Below are 21,287 nucleotides of genomic sequence, written 5' to 3'. Positions count from 1 at the left end.
GAGGAGGGGATACGATGAGGGGGGCAAGGGTTAGGCGCCTCTATCTGGCCATAAGGAGTCGTCGTTGCCGCGCCATAACCTCAAAGTTCCCCGTGTGAGCCATGGAGGCCCGCCTCCACCTGCAAGTACTTCGCTCCGCCGTGCCTTATCCGCGCGCCGCCGCTTTTCTGCATCTTGCAGACGCATCATCCCTAGTCACTGTAGCTGTCACGTTGATTTGATCCAGAAGCTGTGCTCGAGCGCCGAAACGGGGGCAGCAAGCGGGCAGAGGTACGACCGCGGAGGCGGGTGGGTTGAGATCGACAATAGTGGTGGTTGAGGTCGGCCGCGGCGGCGAGTGGTGTGGCAACGGCCTGGGCACATGCCAGGGTGGACCAGGGTCGACGCGATGCGCTCGAGGGGGCAGTGAGCGGGGAGAGGTACGGCCGCGGAGGCGGGTGGGTTGAGATCGGCAGCGGTGGCGGTTGAGGTCGACCGCGGCGGCGAGTGGTGTGGCGGCAGCCTGGGCACAGGCTAGGGTGGCCCAGGGTCGACGGGAGGAGGCGATGCGTACAGGTATAATTTTTGCAGCGAATTATTTTTTCCTTTTGCATTGCAGATAAATGATGGAGCGCGGGTTGGATAACAAAAATTACAGGGGCTCTTTTATAAAAATATCGCGGTGGGTTTTCCGACGGAAGCAATAGCCACTTTATTATTAGGTATAGATTGACCCCTCAAGCCCAAACATCCACCTCTCTCTGGCAGGTGAGCCTGGTGCATCCGTGTGCTCATCTTGTATTCTTGTGGTCATCCGAGCATCTATGTGCTCATCTTGTATTCTTGTGGTCATCCGACTACCCCGAGGCCCGAGCCAGGCTGAGCGGAAACGACGCGTTTCCGCGAGGCTCCACCCGTGTGTGCACCGACCGCCCACACCCACGGGATAAAGAGGGTAGGGTTTCTCTCATACCTGGCAAAACAGGCCGTGCCTGACGGGCCAGCACGGTTGCTCGCAGGCCAGGCATGAGATGGGCCCGGCCTGGCACGGCCTAATCATGCCCGGGCCGCCACCACGAGCCCACGTGCCAGCCCGACACGACACGATTAGGAGGGCGCGAGTCGAGCGACCAACAATTCAAGCATTCAGCGAGGCGATGGCGGGCGGGAGACTGCGGGAGGGGGGCGCGGGAGATGGGGCCGACCGTTGGCAGAGCGGTCAGCGCAGCGGGGGCCGACCGATGTGGGGGAGCGAGGCGGGAGGGAGGGGGGCGCGGGAGATTAGGAATTTTTTTTCGTAAGGAAGGGGCACGGGAGATTAGCGTGCCGCGGGTCGGCCCAATTAAGCCATGTGCCGTGCTTGGGTCTGGGAGGCTGGCACGCGGGGCGACACGGCATGACCCGTGTATTAATTGGGCCCAGGCGGGCCGTGCCGTGCCTGACACGATTACGGCGGACGTGCCGTGTCGGGAACCATACCCTGCCGATTCCCACCCCCCAGACGCGCCGCTCTGGTCCCCCACTAGTCTCTCTCGTGCGAACAGATCTCGGCCGGCGCCTCGCGAGCTCGTCGCCGGCGTAGAGGTTGGTTCTCCTCCTCCCTCCACCCCTCTCGGATCCATCTGCCCTTGTGCTGCTGCTTCTGTCGATGCGGACGTGAGTGGGCAGGGGTCGTTCCCTGCGGACGTTTTAGCTGCTCCCTGTACAGGCTGCTCCTGGGCTATTCCTGGACATGTTTACATCACATCAACTGCACATGTTTACATCACATCAAAACAAGCCCAATTGGGCCAGGCCCATGCACGCACGGGGTGCGCATTTGCTTGACGCCTAACCCATATGCGCGGAAGTGCCATCTCCCACCCCAGCATCGTTCACCCCGCAAACCTAGCGTGCTCGCCGCCGCCGACGACGACAGCGCCCCAGCTCTCCGCTCCGGCGACCGCCGGTGCACCCCGGCGTTCTACTCCCCCGCGTCTCCAACCGCGGCAGGCACTCCGCAAACAAGGCAACGTGAGTCCGCAGCTCCTCTCGTACTTCGCCTTCCAAAACCTTGCTCAGCCGTTCCTGCACTAGCTCCGTATGTAGGTCATACATCACATGGATGCTTGCTCGGTATGCCTCCCATGGATACTCTAGCAGTAGCGCTTGCACTGGTTCCGTGTGTGGATGGTGCATAGATGGCACTTGCAGGCGAGCACGCCAACTGCTTGATAAAGTGCCCACTACATAGAGATAGAGAGAATGAGAAGGAACAAGGAGATGAGGTGTGGTAGTAAGTGAGGAGAGAGAGGAAACCCGCTTACACGTGGCCGGTTTCCCCCTCTACTCTGGCTTTGGATGGAATTCGTCTGGTTTTGAGACACGAGAGACGAATTGTGCCCGGAAACAAGTCGATAGATTGGAGGTTGATTTTCAGTGAACTTGAGGGGCGAACTGTTTGCACCACTCGGTACGATGCTTGGCAAAACACAATAGTATTAAGTTGGGGATCGTTAAGTTGTAATTAACTGCTGAAATTATATTACAGGTGCACTCTTGTCATTTTTTGTTTTGGTTAAACCCTGAACCTGTCCCGAAATAGCGTGATTGTCTAAACCTGAATTTCTGAAACAGTGTGTGCTAAACCTGAATTTCTGGAACCTGTACAGTTCGGTATTGACCGACCACAGAACCGATTTTCTAGGTTAACCGAAATACCGATTTTGCTTTTTTGACTGACATTTTTTGTTAGCTTTAGTCACTAACCAAATTTACCCCAAAAAAGTAACAACATGTACTAAACAAAATTTCGGTTTATACCGAACACCCAGGCCTAGTTGACGATACACTGTTGAGGAGGAGATGGCGCCACTCGCACCTAAGCACCGCAAGGCAGCACCTTCCCCTTCCCCCCCGGAGGCTTCTTCTGACTCCGGCAGCGACTCTGACCTCCACCTTGATGACCACTCCGATCCAGAGGACAGATTTTTCTCCACAGGGAACGCCGCCGATGACGATGTCCAGAATTCCTCCACCGTACCCTCCCCTCTCATTTTCCTTTTCCTCTGAGGGGTATAGGTTACTTAGCTGTTTTGTGTCTATCTCTCTCTTGTTAGAGTGACGAGGAGGAGGAGGAGGATGAAGATGAGGAGAGCTTCCATGAGGAGGAGGATGATGGTGAGATGGGGGAGCTTGAGCAGCAGTATCGCACCCTCCAGGCCAATCAGCAGTAATGTCTCCTTCCGCCCTTCTTCGCCATGCCTCCCTTTCACACAATTTACTCTAGTATCTGCTTCATCATCTCACTTATATTCTTCTCTTCTACCTTGCAGAAGCATTCTTCAAACCTTGAAACAACACAGGGACGACGATGTCTCGAGAGGCCAGGCAGTCAAAAACCAAAAGGTATTTTCTTATGTGCTTTGCATAACATCTACTCACCACGATCATGTTTAATTGCAGAGCTATCCTTTACATTCAGTGTTTAAGCTTTAAACTGTTAACCTTTACATCCAATTGTTGTTTACTCTAGGCGCTATGGGATAAGACACTGGAAATGAGATTCTTGCTGCAAAAGGCGTTCTCCACTTCAAACAAGCTTCCCAGGGTCCGTTGTTTCTCTCATATGACTGCCAGAACATGCACCTTCGTTTCTTCGTCTTCATCGATTTTACTTCTGAAGAATGTAGGCAGCATTCTAACATATTTTTTTTCTGTTCTTGCAGGATCCATCCAAGTCAAGGTTCTGCAGTCACGATCAGGAGATAGAGCAAGCATATGTTGATCTGTTGGACTCATCGAAACAGACTCTCGGTTGCATGCTGGAGCTGCAGGAGGTTCGCTTACCTGCTCATGTTTTTTGCTTCAGTGCCATGCTACCACTATACTGTAGTTGTTCCTGGTTTTCTTACTGTGAACAATATGTTTTCCAAAACTACCTGTAGGCTTTACTGGAGCGGAACCAGGCTGCAAAGGGTGTGAATGGTGATACTTCTGTCCAGTCCTTCTCATTCTGAAAGATGCCTTGAAACGTTTGTTAATCCTGACTTAATGACAGATACATTGCCTGACTCAAATGGAGAGGATGATGAGTGGTTGCAAGTACAGAAGGTGCAGACAAGGTAAACTTTTTGCAGTAACAGAAACTGTGATGAAGTACTGTAGGATATGCTACAGTGTCTTGCATGACAGCATATCTTTTGTTAATCAACACTATGCAGTTCTGCACTTGTATGCTTACCATATCATGTTAGTAGAATGTGTTTTGTGCTTGAAATCGGATCATCTAAACTCTTCCCTGGTCCTTTGTTATAATAGTTTCCTATATGTCTTTGAGTTAGTGAATTGTTTGTTTGTTTCTGTTAATTTTTATTTATTTATTTTGGTTTCATCTTTACAAGACCTTTGTTTTCTTTATTGCAACTTGCTACATGTCCCTGATTAATGTTGGTGAACATTGCAACTTGCATTGGGATTAACATCCCCCAACAGAAGGAATTAGTTCCACCATATTGGTGAATCCTTAAGTTAGCGCACACAAAATGAAGGATTATAAGGATACTGAAACTAACGTAAAGGCTCTAAGCTGGTATTTTCTGTTAAAAGAAGGGAAATTGGAAACCCAAACTTGGTTTGTCAGTTCTAGAACTTGTCAGATTGCACCTATATGATTTTTTTGGTTTTTTTTACTTAACTTTCTGTACGGGTACAAAAATAAACCGGTTTGACATCATGATTTTTGTACAGGATAACCCCGTTCAGAAATACTGAGATAGATAAATGGCAGAGGAAAACACAGGTCACAACTGGCGCTGCTGCACTGAAAGGAAAGTTGCACGCATTTAATCAGGTAGGTTGAATGCCTATTTAACTACTAGTAATTTTTTGTTGTGGAACACGTCTGGATTTAAAAAGATAAGACCTTTGCTTTCCCATGTTGTATGAGAACAGAACATAAGTGACCAAGTTGCTGGTTACATGAGAGACCCAAGCAGGATGATTAACCGGATGTACTTGCGAAAATCTGATGTTGGTGTATTCGGGGAGGTATTTTAAATGCATCTATTATAAAGGGCCGCCGGTCTTATTTATGCTCCTAGTTATAGTGAATAATTTGTCTCTTCTCATTCATTTTGCAGAGTGCAGCAGAGTCTGCTACTACCGTGGAGGTTTGAGCACTTCATTCTTTACTTGGAATAATTTCAAGCTTGCCTGCCTGTCTCTTCTATTCAAATTTGGTGTTATGTACTTCCTCCGTCCGGAATTAGTTGATGCTTAAACGGTTGTATGTAGCACTAAATACGTCTAGATATATCCGTTTTACCGTCAACTAATTCCAGATGGAGGGTGTAGTCTAGTATAGTTCAGTTATTATATTGAGGTGAAAATTCATGTAGCCTCAGTTATCAATTAATTAAATTAGACTGATTTCGGGGATGTTCAACTCAGGGGAAGGATGTGGAAGGTGATCCTGAACTTATTGATGACTCTGAATTTTATCATCAACTTCTCAAGGAGTTTCTCGAGTCGTGTGATACAGGAGGAGCATCTGGTTAGTTCATATCCAACAATTGCACTAGTTTTTTTTAGCCCTGAATGAATTGATGAGCCATGCTGCTGCAATTGTTGCAGAGTCTGCATTTTATGCTCTGAGGAAGAAGCAGAATAAGAAAAGAAAACTCGTTGATCGCCGCGCTTCAAAAAGCAGAAAGATAAGGTAGAGTGACTTCGGGTGCAGTTGTTTTTTCTTGTCGGCAATTTTGTATTAACTTGTTTATGTGAGTTTTCAGGTACAGTGTTCACGAGAAGATTGCTAATTTCATGGCCCCGGTGCCTATGACGGTTCCTCCAATGGCTTCGAAATTGTTCGAGAATTTGTTTGGAATGGGCAACCTGCAGAAGTCAGCCGCGGTCTGATTTTAGGAGGTGTCCAAAATGTTGTTCAAGCTATTTTTCGCGTGATGGATGCTAATATGTGAAACTGCAGTAACACTACAAAACTTGTACCCACGCATGCATGACCTATGTAGAAGATGAGTGTTATGAATATCAGTTGCTGATCTGATTAGTAAGATGCCTTCGGATTCTTCATCTGTTAAACATAGAAGAGGATAAGCAAGAGAGTTATCGATGTATTCTTAAACCGTGATTTATGAAATCAAGTATTTTTCACCTTTTTTTTTTGCTCTTGGGAAAGAAAGCAGGGTCATAAAAGTTGTAAACTAATAAATAGCTCTGATAGTGCATACATATCTCTTATCTGAGCAACTAATTGACATACAACATCATGGGGGCTATTACTCCCTCCGTTTTTATGTACTCTATTTAGCTTTGCCTTCAATTAAATTTTATGAACTTTGATCGACTTTATAGAAAAAGTTATTAACATGGTACAATGTTAAATCAGTACCATTAGATTTGTTATTGTAAATGTTCATGTTGTTTCTATAAGCTTGGTCAAACTCTTGTGGCAAAACTAATATGTAGAGTAAATAAAGACAGTGGGGGTATGTTCTGCGGCTTCACATTCATAATCACGCTCCACCTTCTGACTGGAGCTGCATTGATCGGCCAAAAAGGGCAGGTCAAGAGAAAACTGGCTAGGTCTCAATGCAAAGGGATATGTTCTTCATGTAGCTTTACCCATGAGCTTAGAAACTTTAATTCTGAAGCTCACAACCTCGTCGGCTCGTCGCAAATCTCTTTCTCTTGGTATTGGCCACCATGTCTGTTTAGGCCATACTAACGATCCTACGTTAGTTCCTGTATAAACATCATGGCTAGATGGATAAAGCTTTGCGAGAATGACTAAGAAAAAGGGAGTTCAGGTTCAGGTTGTGTGGTTCAGATTCAGCATACCAGCACATTGAGCACACTCTGTTCCAGAAATTCAGGTTTAGACATTCACACTGTTTCGGGACGGATCCGTGGTGTAACAAAAAAAAATTGAGTAAAAATCAATTGCATATATTACATAAACCTCATTCAAGGGTCCAACCGCAATTGATTACGTTTTCCTGTGCGTTCTAATATACAGCTCACGTGTTATTATTATTCAGCTCCCTCCACTAATCACCACCTTCTTCACGCATTATTACTCGTGACATAATTCCTTCAGCTGACAGAAACACCAGACCTATCACCATCTATAGCCGGGCCTTGACCTGACTTGCTGCGGGTGCACTCTGCACATGAAAATCAGCATTATATAAATGTATCACATTTCACTGTATCAGAACAAGAAGAATTAATTGGCGATCTAAAATTGGCTCTCATTCTGGCTGAAACAAATAGAAACTACGAGCACTTTAGTGGGGAAAACGGGCATTAAAGTTTTCAGCTGAAACGAAATGGCACTCATGCTCACCAGAGGAATCCCTTTCGCCGCTCTTTCGGCGAGGTAGGAGCAAGGCTCGAAGAAGCTGCCGTACCGCTTCGCCCACTGCTGCAACTTTTCGTGGATGTATTTTGCGCCGATGGAATCTCCCCACAACATGACCCCTCCCCTGCAATATTTTACACCACGGGCAAGTAAGTAGTTGCTAGTAAATCTCTACAACAGGACCTGTAGGGTTCATAGTGAGAGGCACCTGTAAGGTGGGAATCCCATGCCAAAGATTGAGGCGATGTCAAGATCTGACGCCTTTACTGCAATGCCCTCATCAAGGACACGGCACGCTTCGTTTATGACCGGGAAGAACACCATCTCAACTATGTCCTTGTCACTTAGCTTCATCAACTGACATGTTTATGCAGGAAGTTTTAGCCCTAGAGCAACTTGTTTCTTTTGCAAGAAAATACAACAGAGATTAGCCAAAAATCAAAAGATGAACCAAACCAAACCTCAGCGTCTGGAGTGACTCCTGCCATGCTCCTAGATTTCTGAATATACGTCATAATTTCAGGATCAGGAGTTGCCTTCCTCTTATCCTCGTACTTGTAAAATCCCTTCCGACTGGCTTCGCCTACATGAATGGTTGGTCAATCATGGTAACACATTTCAGAAACCAGTACAATGTACAGACATTAACTGCAAAAGAACAAATATGCATGATATACTGGTGCTGTTTGATAAAATTTACCTGCTCTTTTGTCCTCCATCATAATAGGGATTAGCATGGACTTGTAGACTCTGTCCGGAAAATTTTCAAGGTACTGCATACCAGTAGCCACAGCAACACCAAAACCAACAAGATCTGCAAGCCTGCATATATATACATAAAATAGTTAGCAGCTAGACTGAGTCCATCTGGCATCGCTCAAAAACTATCATACAAAATGTTAATAATGTCATAGGAGCATATATATATTCAGGAAAACGATACAGAATTGTTTATCTGACCTGAATGGACCCATGGGCATTCCAAATTTGGTACATGCACGATCGATCTTGTAAACATCCAGACCATAATCAACAAACAGGAGTGCTGACTGGGTGTAAGGAAAGAACATCCTGTTGACTGCGAAACCAGTGCAATTCCCAACCACTATTGGTGTCTTCTTGATCCTCTTCCCGACATCCAGCAAGTCAACAACAACCTGTGCTGAAGTGTGCTGGGTACGAACTATTTCCAGGAGTGGCATCACATGCGCAGGACTGCATACGTAGTGCAATCAATTAATGGATGTACATCCAGAATTACTGTACATCAATCAATATACGCTGCATTACCTAAAGAAGTGTGCACCAACAATACGGTCTTGGGACTTTGTTTTCTCTCCAATTAGATTAAGATCAATTGTAGATGTGTTGGTAGCAAGGATGCAATGGGAAGGGCAGTACTTCTCCAAGTCCGCAAATATTTGCTGCTTCAACTTCACATTCTCAATAACCGCCTACAATTGTGAGAAATAACAGAGTTAAGCATAAATAGCTAACTGTAATTAATTCCAGGTCATTAATAAGGTTTAAGACTTGCCTCGATGACTAAGTCCACTTCTTTGAACTTTTCATAACCAAGGGCACCACTGAGAAGAGACAAAGCCTTCTCGTATCTCTCCTCTGTCATTTTTCCTTTCCTCACACGACTCTGCAAATTGGCTGGTGGAGCGAACCAGTGATTATTTTTTTTCAAAGATGCAGCGTAAGAGATTCCCAGAAAAAGTAAGATATGGAGAGGCTGGATCCTATTTGTAGTACCTTTGATCCTGTCAATTCCAGCATTCAGAAATTTCTCATTTACTTCTTTCAGCAGCACAGGATAGTTACTCAGTATCATTGCAGTAGCAATTCCAGAACCCATAAGCCCACCACCTAGAATGGCGACTTTCATTATTTTCCTAGGCATCAAACCCAGGTCTGTAGCACCAGGAACCTGTCGCATATTTTAGAGGATTAAGACATGATGTAATTTGATAGTAACAATTAGAAAAAATGTCCTTCATACCTTTGATGTTGCACGCTGAGAGAAGAATACATGAAGTAAGCTTTTACATGTATCTGAGAAAAGAAGGCCCTGGAATGCGTTTGCTTCCTGCATGTACATTACAGAAGTGAATCCAAAATTCTGTATTCATAACAGGAAAATTAAATAAAGTAGCAGTAATAGCATCAAGTACCTTCCAGAGCCCAGCTCGAGGTCCTGAAACTATACCTTCTTCAATGACATCAATACAAATAAGTGGGTGTTCAAGATTTGCAGCCTGCTTTCGAGCTTGAGCCCTTGCAAACTTGAGAATCTCCCTAGCCTCACCAAGGGGTTCCAGTTTGTCGGTCTTGTAAAGGCTTTTGATCCATGGCTTTCTGAGCTCACAGATATCCAAAGCCAAACGACGAGCAGTATTCACCAAATCATTAGGAGAAACCAAGGCATCAACAAGACCCAGTTGGTGTGCCTCTTCGCCCTTAATTGGCTTGGATAGCTGATGCAAATGGGTTGTTTAGTTAGGTGAAGTGGTTGAATTTAAACCAGTTAAGTCACAGAAAAGAAAACAGGCTCCAAAGCAGTATTTACCAACATCATTTCAAGTGACTTTGTCAGTCCAACAAGACGTGGGAGTCGCTGCGTTCCTATAAATTATGCATATGGGTCATCACATTGAAAATCCAGTTCATATTGGGGGTAAGTATATGACAGAAAAGATACAAAGCAACAGTGGAGTCCATATCGTTCGTATTTAAATAAACTAGGGATGACAAACAAAACATCCATGATGCGGATGCAGTACCCATCTCGTATTATGAGAAGTATGGTTGTTTTACTGTGCATAGAGCCTACAAGCTAGTTTGACACAACAAGTTGACAAGTGATGAGCCCTAATATATTTCTGGGTGTTTAAAAAACCACAAACATTACATTAAGCAGTTTCTGTGCTAAAGTACAAAACTAACAGGAAAGTGCATGGTTTAAGAGCTACTTCACTTTATGTATAAAAGGATTTAAATAATGAATTGTCTCTGGGTGCTACAAAGAAAATGTAACATAAACGAGATATGAAAAGATATAATTTTACCTCCAAATCCTGGAATTATCCCAAGTTGAAGTTCTGGAAGACCTAATTGAGCAGTGGGAGTTGAAATACGTGCATGGCATGCCTAATATAACACAGAAAAAAATCATGTAAGATAAAACCTCTTGATTCAACTGATCTAGGGAAGGATAAAGAAGAAAAGTACCATGGAAACTTCTAATCCTCCGCCAAGACAAAGACCATCAATTGCAGCCACTGATGGCTTTGTTGCTCCTGTTTAACACAATAAGTACGGGAGATATTCAACAAAAATTACTACCTCTGTACACTAACGAATCAAGAGACAAGGCAGACTGATCATATACCTTCCAGAAGTTCAGTGAGAATGTCAATTGATATGTAACCAACCTTTGGCTGCTCAACTGTTAGAAACAAATGTAAAACAATGATGAGATTTATAGAATTAATATTCAAACAGCAATGAAACGACAAGAATAACACAATGAGACGAGTATAAAATACTTTTTCCGCTGTGAAGATCACCAAAGGAACTAATATCGAATCCTCCAGAAAATTTTCCTCCTTTCCCTGCGAAAGGTTTGAAATAACAAGAAAAGGTTTCCTCACTGAAACAAATAGTGTTTGGTTCTTCAAATGCACAGACATGGGGACAGCTAGCGCGCCCGGGCATGGAGAAGGTGGGTCAGGCTGCGCCCTCAGTTGCCTAGAAAAAAGAACTGACAAATACCTGTAACAACAATAGCTTTGACATCCTTCCTCTGAAGAGCTTCTTCATAGCTTTCCTTTAAGCTTAGCAGTACTGAAAGAAAGAAGAAGTCATGGTGAAAACTAACATCACCAAAAGATTTGTCAATAATATTTTATATAATCCTCAGAGGCAATAGCTTCTAATTACATTCCAGCTAACTATCCTACGAATGCTTATGTTAGGAGGAGAACAACTTGCGCTAATGTCGGCCGATTGTTCGGGGTATAAACCTGTGGTCATCAGCCACAGATGGTTTGTAGAATGCCATGTGATTTTGCTTCAAAGGATTGGCGAAACAGTCAGTTTTAATTGTTACCCGTAGCATAGTTGTTGTAACAGCAGCCTAACAGGTGACAAGAACAGTTTTGACTATAGGCGGCAGTTAGATCACGCAAAAAGCGCTAAGCTAAATTTCTGATTCTGTAAAGCGCTAAGCTGCTACTAAATTCCTCTACCCAGCAAAGCAGAGTGAGCTGGGAGAAACAAAAATCCCCAATGTTGAAGGACCAAATCCTTGTCTTGGCTGTGTATGTATGTGTGTGTGTGTGTGTGTCTCTCTCCGACCTGGAATCTCGCCGGCCGGCGTTGATTACGTGTGTCTGTGGCTGTGCGTGTGCGCCTCCACCGGAAAGTTGCCCCCAACAACACACAGGCCCCCAATCTTGAAGTGAATCACGGAGGCAAAATTAAGCCTAGAGACACAGTTCTTGGCAGCGAATCACGCTCCCCCCATCAAACACCAAGGAGAATTCAACAGAAAAGAGAAGATAAAACAGGCAGAGCAACAGACTGGGATGGGATCCAAGACGGGGATGGGTGCTGCCGGTGCGGTGCTATTACCATCGATGGAGAGGGAGTTGACTGGCGGGTTGCAGATGGTGATGACGGCGACGCCGTCGCCGCCCACCTCCATCTCGGTCGTCCCCTTGGCCGCCATCGCGCGCTCCCAAGATCGCCTGCCTGCCGCCCGCCCGGTGCTTGTTTCTTGCAGGTCTCGCTGAGCCGAGGTTGCTTGGGGGAGTCGTGAGCTTGCGGGATGCCTTTATTAATCTGCTAGAGTATCCTCCAAACGGAATTTCATTTATAGCGGCTGGTGTAGATGCAGAGGGCTGTTGCGCTGCGCTGGCGCCATCAAACCTCCGTCCCTTGTGAGCTCTGGAGTGCGGTTGCGGAGGCCGATCCCGATTATTAAACGTGACGGCAAATCTGGGTGCCAACGGGCTGCGTCCGTCCGACCATGGTTCGCCTTGGAGGCGTTTGGTTGCCCGCATCCGGTTTAACCAGACCCGGTTCAACCACAGAATGTGTGTTTGGTAATAGTACCGGTACCGCACCGGCAGTCAACTCCCTTACCATCGTGGTTCAAAAAAAAAAAAAAACTCCCTTGTCGTCGAACGGAGCGGATCGGCACGAAACTTAAAGCAGTCCTTAGTCGACAGTTTCTAACGAACAACCTGGGCCTTTAGAAACTATCGAGTCGGCAGTTTTTACAGAATCAGACTGAGGGCGGCGCAAGCTTGTATGCGGGTGGCAGGACGAAAGCGAGTGAAGATGGTAGGAGATGGAAATCGGACGCGACGCCAAATCTATGCTCCTCCCAACTCATTTACTCGGTCACCGCTACCTCTAGGAGAACCTCTTCCTCTAGCATCACCACCTCCTGCGGTGGTGACTCATATCTGTGCAAGCGGCGGCGACGACAGCAGATGTGACAGTAGGAACTGTTGCTGCTCTTCCATTTGGCCGCTGTATGCTCGTTCTTGACTCAACCATGCCCCCTTTGTCGCCCTCATCTTCGATGCGGTAAGCAACACCCCCTCTCCCCAATGTTAGGTTCCGTTGTTAGGCCGTTAGTCCGTTAGGCGAGGTGTATGATCGATTACCCCGTTGCTCAATGATACGTCAATTTTGCATCATGATTTCCTATCGATATTTATAGTATTCTTATCCATTATTCCACTTCATCATACAATTCTTATGTCTTTTCTCTCTTAATTTATAAGGTACGTCACAAAGAGAAAATTGCCGGGAATTGGAAGTCTAGACGTGAAAACCAAGAAAAAGGGTGAAAAATCACTGGACTCCAATTGTCCTGAAACTTTTTTTATGGAATATATGTGAATTTATGGGCCAACAATATACTGGTAGGGGGCTACCTGCTGGCCACAAGCCAACAGGGCGCGCCCATCTCCTAGGCACATGTTAGCTTGTGGGCCCCTCGTAGGCGCCCTAACCTCCCTCTTCTGCTATAGGGTGTGTTTTGACCTAGAAAAAATAATAAGAAGATACTTTCGAGAAGAAGTGCCGTCAGCTCTCCGACAAAGTGATTCTGCGGGAAAATTTCTCTCCAGGAGGGGGAGATCGAAGCCATCGTCACCACCAACGCTTCCTCCTTGGTGGGATGACCAATCTTCATCAACATCTTCACCAACACCATCTCATCTCAAACCCTAGTTCATCTCTTGTATTCAAAATTTGTCTCAAAAACTTAGATTGGTACCCGCGGGTTACTAGTAGTGTTGATTACATCTTGTAGTTGAGGTTTGTTGGTTTACTTGGTGGAAGATATTAGTTTAGATCCTTAATCATCATTATTACACCTCTGATCTTGAGCATGTTGATGATGTGTGAGTAGCTACTTTTGTTCTAGAGGACATGAGAGAAGTCTTGTTATAAGTAATCATGTGAAGTTGATATTCGTTCGATATTTTGATGATATGTATGTTGTTGTTTCCTTAGTGGTGTCATGTGAACGTCGACTACATGACACTTGACCATCTAATTGGCCTAAGGGAAGGCATTATGGAGTAATACATAGATGGTGGGTTGCTAGAGTGACAGAAGCTTAAACCCTAGTTTATGCGTTATTTTATAAGGGGCTAATTTGGATCCATATGTTTCATGTTATGGTTAGATTTATCTTAATTCCTCTTTCGTAGTTGCAGATGCTTGCGAGAGGGTGTAATCATAAGTGGGTTGTTTGTTCAAGTAAGAACAACTCCTTAGCACCGGTCCACCCACATATCAAATTATCAAAATAACGAACGTGAATCAACTAAACATGATGAAATGACTAGACGGAAATTCCCATGTGTCCTCGGGAGCGCTTTGCTTTATATAAGAGTTAATTCGGGCCCATCCTTTGCTATAAAAAGGATTGGGCTATCTTGCTGCACACTTATTACTATTGTTACTTGTCACTTGTTATGAATTATCTTGCTACAAAACTATCTATCATTTTTACTCACAACACTTGCAGAGAATACCTTGGTGAGACCGCTTATCATTTTCTTTTTCTCCTCGTTGGGTTTGATACTCTTATTTATCGAAAGGACTATGATTGATCCCCTATACTTGAGGGTCATCAAGACTATTTTCTGGCGCCGTTTCGGGGGAGTGTAGCGCCTTTGGTAAGTGGAATTTCGTAAGGAAACATTTCCGATACATGCTGAAATTTACCATTGCTTGTTACTACGGATAGTAATCCTTTGAAGGGTCTGTTTGGGGTATCTTCACCCCGACGAGAAGTGGAAAAAGTTGCCCCTCAACCTACCGAACTTTCTGAAAATATTTATTACGAGATTCCTTCAGGTATGTTAGAGAAACTACTAGTTAATCCTTATGCAGGAGACGGTACAACTCATCATGATTACCACTTGATATATGTAGATGAGATTTGTAAATTGTTTAAGCTTGCAGGTTTATCCGAGGACAAAGTTAAGAAGAAGGTTTTCCCTTTATCTTTGGAGGGAAAAGCACTGATGTGGTATAGGCTATTGGATGATGTTGGATCATGGGACTGGAATCGCTTGAAGCTGGAATTTCATCAGAAGTTTTGTCCTATGCATCTAGTTCATCATGACCGGAACTATACATATAATTTCTGATCTTGTGAAGGAGAAAGCATCTCTCAAGCTTGGGGGGGCTTAAATCCATGATGCACACTTTCCCCAACCATGAACTCTCAAGAAAAATGATTATACAAAATTTCTATGCTCGGCTTTCTCATGATGATCAATTAATACTCGATTCTTCTTCCATTGGCTCCTACATGAATAGAAATATTGAATTCAAATGGGATCTTCTGAAAGAATTAAATGCAACTCTGAAGATTGGGAACTCAACAAAGGTAAAGAGTAAGGTATAAAGCTTGAGTTTGATTGTGTTAAATCTTTTATGGAAACTGATACTTTTCATAAGCTTAGAGATAAATGTGGGCTTGACTCTAAGATAGTACCTTCTTTCTCTGAATCATTTGCGACTCATGTTGATCTCCCTAAGGATAAGTGGTTTAAATTTCATCCACCCATTGAAATTATTTCAGGAACCCATTAAGGTTAAGGAGGAAATAATTGTTAGCCATGTTGATCAAGTTGTTCCTATTGCTTACATTGAGAAACCACCTTTTCCTTTTAGAATTAAGGAACATGCTAAGCTACAATTATGGTTAATAAAAGCAATATTAGAACACCTAAACCCTATGAACAAATAAATGTATAACCTAATATTGCTATGGTTAAGGATCTCCTAGTTGATAATATTGATAGACACGCTATTTACTTCTATGCTGAAGCCACTAGAATTGCAAAACCTGTTAGAAACAAGCGGGATGAGTTAGACAAAAATAAATTAATTGCTGGCACACCAGCTGTTTCTGTTAAGATTAGAGATCACTGTTATCATGGATTATGTGACATTGGTGCTATTGTTAGTGCTATACCTTTTACCTTATATCAGGAAATTATGAATGACATAGCACTACTACTTCTTGAGCTTGCGTTGGTTTTTCCCTTGAAGAGGAAAGGGTGATGCAGCAAAGTAGAGATAAGTATTTCCCTCGGTTTGAGAACCAAGGTATCAATCCAGTAGGAGTATCAAGATGAGGCACCAAGGCACCTACGCAAAGACAAACAAACTTGCACCCAACGCGATAAAGGGGTTGTCAATCCCTTTACGATTACTTGCAAGGTGAGATCTGATAGTGATAATAGGTAAATATAAATAAATAAATAAAAGTGCAGCAAGGTATTTTTGTATGTAGATCTGAATATATAATGTGTAAAATAGACCTGGGGGCCATAGTGTTCACTAGAGGCTTCTCTCATGATAGCAAGTATTACGGTGGGTGAACGAATTACTGTCGAGCAATTGATAGAATCGCGCAAAGTCATGACGATATCTAAGGCAATGGTCATACATATAGGCATCACGTCCGAGACAAGTAGACCGATACTTTCTGCATCTACTACTATTACTCCACACATCGACCGCTATCTAGCATGCATCTAGTGTATTAAGTTCATAACAAACAGAGTAACGCCTTAAGCAAGATGACATGATGTAGAGGGATAAATTCATGCAATATGATATAAACCCCATCTTTTTACCCTTGATGGCAACAACACGATGCGTGCCTCGCTACCCCTTCTGTCACTAGGTGAGAACACCGCACGGTATGAACCAAAAACCAAGCACTTCTCCCATTGCACGTATATATTATAGATCAAGTTGGCCAAATGAAACCCATAACTCGAAGAGAATTACAAGGATACGAAATCATGCATATAAGAAATCAGAGGAGACTCAAATAATATTCATAGATAATCTGATCATAAATCCACAATTCATCGGATCTCGACAAACACACCACAAAAGAAAGTTACATCAAATAGATCTATGATACGTCTCCGTCGTATCTACTTTTCCGAACTCTTTTGCCCTTGTTTTGGACTCTAATTTGCATGATTTGAGTGGAACTAACCCGGACTAACGCTGTTTTCAGCAGAATTGCCATGGTGTTGTTTTTGCGCAGAAATAAAAGTTCTCGGAATGACCTGGAAATTTACGGGGATTTTTTGTGGAATATATAAAAAATACTGGCGCAAGAATCAACCGGAGGGGTGGAGCTGAGAGCCCACAAGCCCACCAGGCGCCCCCCCTTGGCCGCGCCTGGCAGGCTTGTGGGGCCCACGTTTCTCCACCGCCTCCAATCTCAGCTCTATTTAGTCCCTTTCGTCTGGAAAAAAAATCAAGGAGAAGAGTTCATCGCGTTTTACGATACGGAGGCGCCGCCACCTCCTGTTCTTCCTCTGGAGGGCAAATCTGGAGTCCGGTCTGGGCTCCGAAGAGGGGAGATCGTCGCCATCGTCATCACCAACCTTCCTTCATCGCCAATTCCATGATGCTCTTCACCGTTCGTGAGTAATATCATCGTAGGCTTGCTGGACGATGATGGGTTGGATGAGATCTATCATGTAATCGAGTTAGTTTTGACGGGGATTGATCCCTAGTATCCACTATGTTCTGAGATTGATGTTGCTACTACTTTGCCATGCTTAATGCTTGTCACTAGGGCCCGAGTGCCATGATTTCAGATCCGAACCTATTATGTTGTCGCCAATATATGTGTGTTCTTGATCCTATCTTGCAAGTTGTAGTCACCTACTATGTGTTATGACCCGGCAACCCCGGAGTGACAATAGCCGGAACCACTCCCGGAGATGACCATAGTATGAGGAGTTCATGTATTCACCAAGTGTTAATGCGTTGGTCTGATTCTTTATTAAAAGGAGAACCTTAATATATCGTAGTTTCCATTAGGACCCCGCTGCCACGGGAGGGATGGACAATAGATGTCATGCAAGTTCTTTTCCCTAAGCACGTATGACTACATACGGAATACATGCCTACATTACATTGACGAATTGGAGCTAGTTACATATCTCTCCGTGTTATAACTGTTGCATGGTGAATAACATCCGGCATAATCATCCATCACCGATCCAATGCCTACAAGTTTTTCCTACCGGCCCTTGCTATGTTACTTTGCCGCTACTGCTGTCACTACTGCTACTGTTACTCTGCTGCTACTGTTACTCTGCTGCTACTGCTGTCACTTTGCTGCTACTGGTTACTGTTGCTACTGTTGCTATCATACTACTTTGCTACTGATACTTGTCTGCAGATACTAAGTCTTTCAGGTGTGGTTGAATTGACAACTCAACTGCTAATACTTGAGAATATTCTTTGGCTTCCCCTTGTGTCGAATCAATAAATTTGGGTTTAATACTCTACCCTCGAAAACTGTTGCGATCCCCTATACTTGTGGGTTATCAATCTCCATTAAGATCATGGAGAACTTTGTATTGAAGATCCAAGAGAGAGAAGAAGCCATCTAGCTACTAGCTATGGACCCGAAGGTCTATGGTGAACTACTCACGCATCATCGGAGAGGCAATGGTGTTGATGAAGAAACCCATCCGTGTCCGAATCCCCCTCCGGCAGGGCACCAGAACGGTCCCCAGATGGGATCTCGCGGAAACAGAAGCTTGCGGTGGCGGAAAAGTATTTTCGTGGATCTCTCTGTTGGTTTGGGGATTTTAGGGGATTTATAGACGAAAGAGGTAGGGCAAAGGAGGCACGGTGAGCCCACGAGCCTGCTAGGCGCGCCCCCCTGGGGCGCGCCTAGGGGGCTCGTGGCCTCCTCCGTGGCCCTCTGCCTTGGTTCTCAAGTCTTCTGGATCCCTTCTGTTATGGAAAAAATCACCCCGAAGGTTTTATTCCATTTGGACTCCGTTTAATATTCTTATCTGAAAAGGTAAAAAACACGGAAAAAACAGAAACTCGCACTGGGCACTGAGTTAATAGGTTAGTCCCAAAAATGATATAAAATAGCATATAAATACATATAAAACATCCCAAGTTGATAATATAATAGCATGGAACAATCAAAAATTATAGATACGTTGGAGACGTATCAAGCACCCACTGAAATTGAAGATATTGATGTTACTATCAAACTTGCAAATAGAGACACTATTCCACCGCTTGGGAATGTTAGAGATGTTGAAGTCTTGTGTGAAAAAAATTAAGTACCCTACTTATTTCTTAGTACTTGGTTCACAATTAGATAGTTTTGTCCCATTATATTTTGCAGACCTTTCTTGAATATGATTAATGCTGAAATTAATTGTGTTACTGAGAATGTTAAAGTAAGATTTGGTGATGTCTCTCGTGAATTTAATTTATCTAAGTTTGGTTGATAACCACATGAGAAAGAGTTATCTAGCAAAAATGAAATTATTGGTCTTGCTTCTATTGTTGTGCCTGTTGCGGAATGTCGCATGGGAAACAAAAAAATTCCTACGCACACGCAATACCTATCATGGTGATGTTCATCTACGAGAGGAGATTTCCGATCTACGTACCCTTGTAGATCGCACAGCAGAAGCGTTAAGAAACGCGGTTGATGTAGTGGAACATCCTCACGTGCCTCGATCCGCCCCGCCAACCGTCCCACGAACCGTCCCGCGATTTTTCCCACGAACCATCTCGCGATTCGTTGCACGAACCGTCTTGCGATCCATCTCACGATCCGTTCTGATCTAGTGCCCAACAGACGGCACCTCCGCGTTCAGCACACGTATAGCTCGACAATGATCTCGGCCTTCTTGATCCAGCAAGAGAGACGGAGAGGTAGATGAGTTCTCCGGCAGCGTGACGGCGCTTCGGAGGTTGGTGGTGATCTATCTCAGCAGGGCTCCGCCCGAGCTCCGCAGAAATACGATCTAGAGGAAAAACCGTGGAGGTATGTGGTCGGGTTGCGTGGCAAAGTTGTCTCAAATCAGCCCTAATACCCCAGTATATATAGTAGGGAGGGGAGGGATCTTGCCTTGAGGCTCAAGGGAGCCCCAAGGGGTCGGCCGAAGCAAGGGGAGGAGTCCTCCTCCTCCAATCCTAGTCCAACTAGGATTGGAAGGTGGGGTCCTTCTCCACTTTCCCACTTCCCTTTTTTTCTTTTTTCTTTGATTCTTGTGCATAGGGCCTCTTGGGCTGTCCCACCAGCCCACTAAGGGCTGGTGCGGCACCCCTCTAGCCTATGGGCTTCCCCCGGGTGGGCTGCCCCCCCGGTGAACATCCGGAACCCATTCGTCACTCCCGTTACATTCCCGGTAATGCCAAAAACTTTCTGGTAATCAAATGAGGTCATCCTATATATCAATCTTCGTCGCCGGACCATTACGGAAACCCTCATGACGTCCGTGATCTCACCCGGGACTCCGAACAACATTCGGTAACCAACCATATAACTCAAATACGCATAAAACATCGCCGAACCTTAAGTGTGCAGACCCTGCGGGTTCGAGAACTATGTAGACATGACCCGAGAGACTCCTCGGTCAATATCCAATAGCGGGACCTGGATGCCCATATTGGATCCTACATATTCTACGAAGATCTTATCGATTGAACCTGAGTGCCAAGGATTCATATAATCCCGTATGTCATTCCCTTTGTCCTTCGGTATGTTACTTGCCCGAGATTCGATCGTCAGTATCCGCATACCTATTTCAATCTCGTTTACCGGCAAGTCTCTTTACTCGTTCCATAATACAAGATCTCGTGACTTACACTAAGTCACATTGCTTGCAAGGCTTGTGTGTGATGTTGTATTACCGAGTGGGCCCCGAGATACCTCTCCGTCACACGGAGTGACAAATCCCAGTCTTGATCCATACTAACTCAACGGACACCTTCGGAGATACCTGTAGAGCATCTTTATAGTCACCCAGTTACGTTGTGACGTTTGATACACACAAGGCATTCCTCCGGTGTCAGTGAGTTATATGATCTCATGGTCATAGGAATAAATACTTGACACGCAGAAAAACAGTAGCAACAAAATGATACGATCAACATGCTACGTTCATTAGTTTGGGTCTAGTCCATCACATGATTCTCCTAATGATGTGATCCCGTTATCAAGTGACAACACTTGTCTATGGTCAGGAAACCTTGACCATCTTTGATCAACGAGCTAGTCAACTAGAGGCTTACTAGGGACAATGTTTTGTCTATGTATCCACACAAGTATTGTGTTTCCAATCAATACAATTATAGCATGGATAATAAACGATTATCATGAACAAAGAAATATAATAATAACTAATTTATTATTGCCTCTAGGGCATATTTCTAACAGTCTCCCACTTGCACTAGAGTCAATAATCTTGTTCACATCACCATGTGATTTCAACGAATCCAACACCCATATAGTTGTGGGGTCTGATCACGTCTTGCTCGTGAGAGAGGTTTTAGTCAACGGTTCTGAATCTTTCAGATCCGTGTGTTCTTTACAAATCTTTAT

The 21,287-nt window shown here is 44.5% G+C and overlaps 2 protein-coding genes across 4 annotated transcripts; one reads left to right on the top strand and one right to left on the bottom strand.

Moving 5' to 3' along the window:
- The first annotated feature begins 1,834 nt into the window (after positions 1 to 1,834).
- Positions 1,835 to 6,138, top strand: LOC123442776 (putative uncharacterized protein DDB_G0270496). Of its 2 annotated transcripts, none has more exons than XM_045118908.1 (14): positions 1,835 to 1,992; positions 2,793 to 2,997; positions 3,078 to 3,190; positions 3,294 to 3,366; positions 3,494 to 3,568; positions 3,687 to 3,797; positions 3,906 to 3,945; positions 4,019 to 4,082; positions 4,708 to 4,810; positions 4,912 to 5,007; positions 5,100 to 5,129; positions 5,410 to 5,512; positions 5,593 to 5,677; positions 5,751 to 6,138. In XM_045118908.1, exons 2-14 carry the CDS (start codon positions 2,824 to 2,826, stop codon positions 5,875 to 5,877), a joined length of 1,194 nt encoding a protein of 397 aa, XP_044974843.1. In that variant the 5' UTR covers positions 1,835 to 1,992; positions 2,793 to 2,823; the 3' UTR covers positions 5,878 to 6,138. The 2 variants fall into 2 exon arrangements, with proteins under 2 accessions (XP_044974843.1, XP_044974844.1); XM_045118909.1 differs by having other exon boundaries at positions 1,837 to 1,992; positions 2,793 to 2,979.
- Positions 6,139 to 6,840: 702 nt separating this feature from the next.
- On the bottom strand, positions 6,841 to 12,297 carry LOC123442775 (glyoxysomal fatty acid beta-oxidation multifunctional protein MFP-a-like). Of its 2 annotated transcripts, XM_045118906.1 has the most exons (18): positions 11,981 to 12,297; positions 11,120 to 11,191; positions 10,894 to 10,959; positions 10,737 to 10,793; positions 10,577 to 10,644; positions 10,414 to 10,495; positions 9,915 to 9,970; positions 9,520 to 9,822; positions 9,348 to 9,434; positions 9,101 to 9,275; positions 8,880 to 9,001; positions 8,633 to 8,796; positions 8,303 to 8,557; positions 8,043 to 8,164; positions 7,804 to 7,925; positions 7,551 to 7,699; positions 7,328 to 7,466; positions 6,841 to 7,145 (listed from the first exon to the last, which is right to left on the bottom strand). In XM_045118906.1, exons 1-18 carry the CDS (start codon positions 12,075 to 12,077, stop codon positions 7,107 to 7,109), a joined length of 2,175 nt encoding a protein of 724 aa, XP_044974841.1. In that variant the 5' UTR covers positions 12,078 to 12,297; the 3' UTR covers positions 6,841 to 7,106. The 2 variants fall into 2 exon arrangements, with proteins under 2 accessions (XP_044974841.1, XP_044974842.1); XM_045118907.1 differs by lacking the exons at positions 10,414 to 10,495; positions 10,577 to 10,644; positions 10,737 to 10,793; positions 10,894 to 10,959 and having other exon boundaries at positions 11,981 to 12,203.
- Positions 12,298 to 21,287: the final 8,990 nt, after the last annotated feature.

This window comes from Hordeum vulgare, chromosome 3H (genome assembly GCF_904849725.1).
Source record: "Hordeum vulgare subsp. vulgare chromosome 3H, MorexV3_pseudomolecules_assembly, whole genome shotgun sequence".
Taxonomy (NCBI): Eukaryota; Viridiplantae; Streptophyta; class Magnoliopsida; order Poales; family Poaceae; genus Hordeum; species Hordeum vulgare.
Note: the sequence above shows the minus strand (reverse complement) of the source record. Positions and strands in the feature narration are given on the sequence as shown.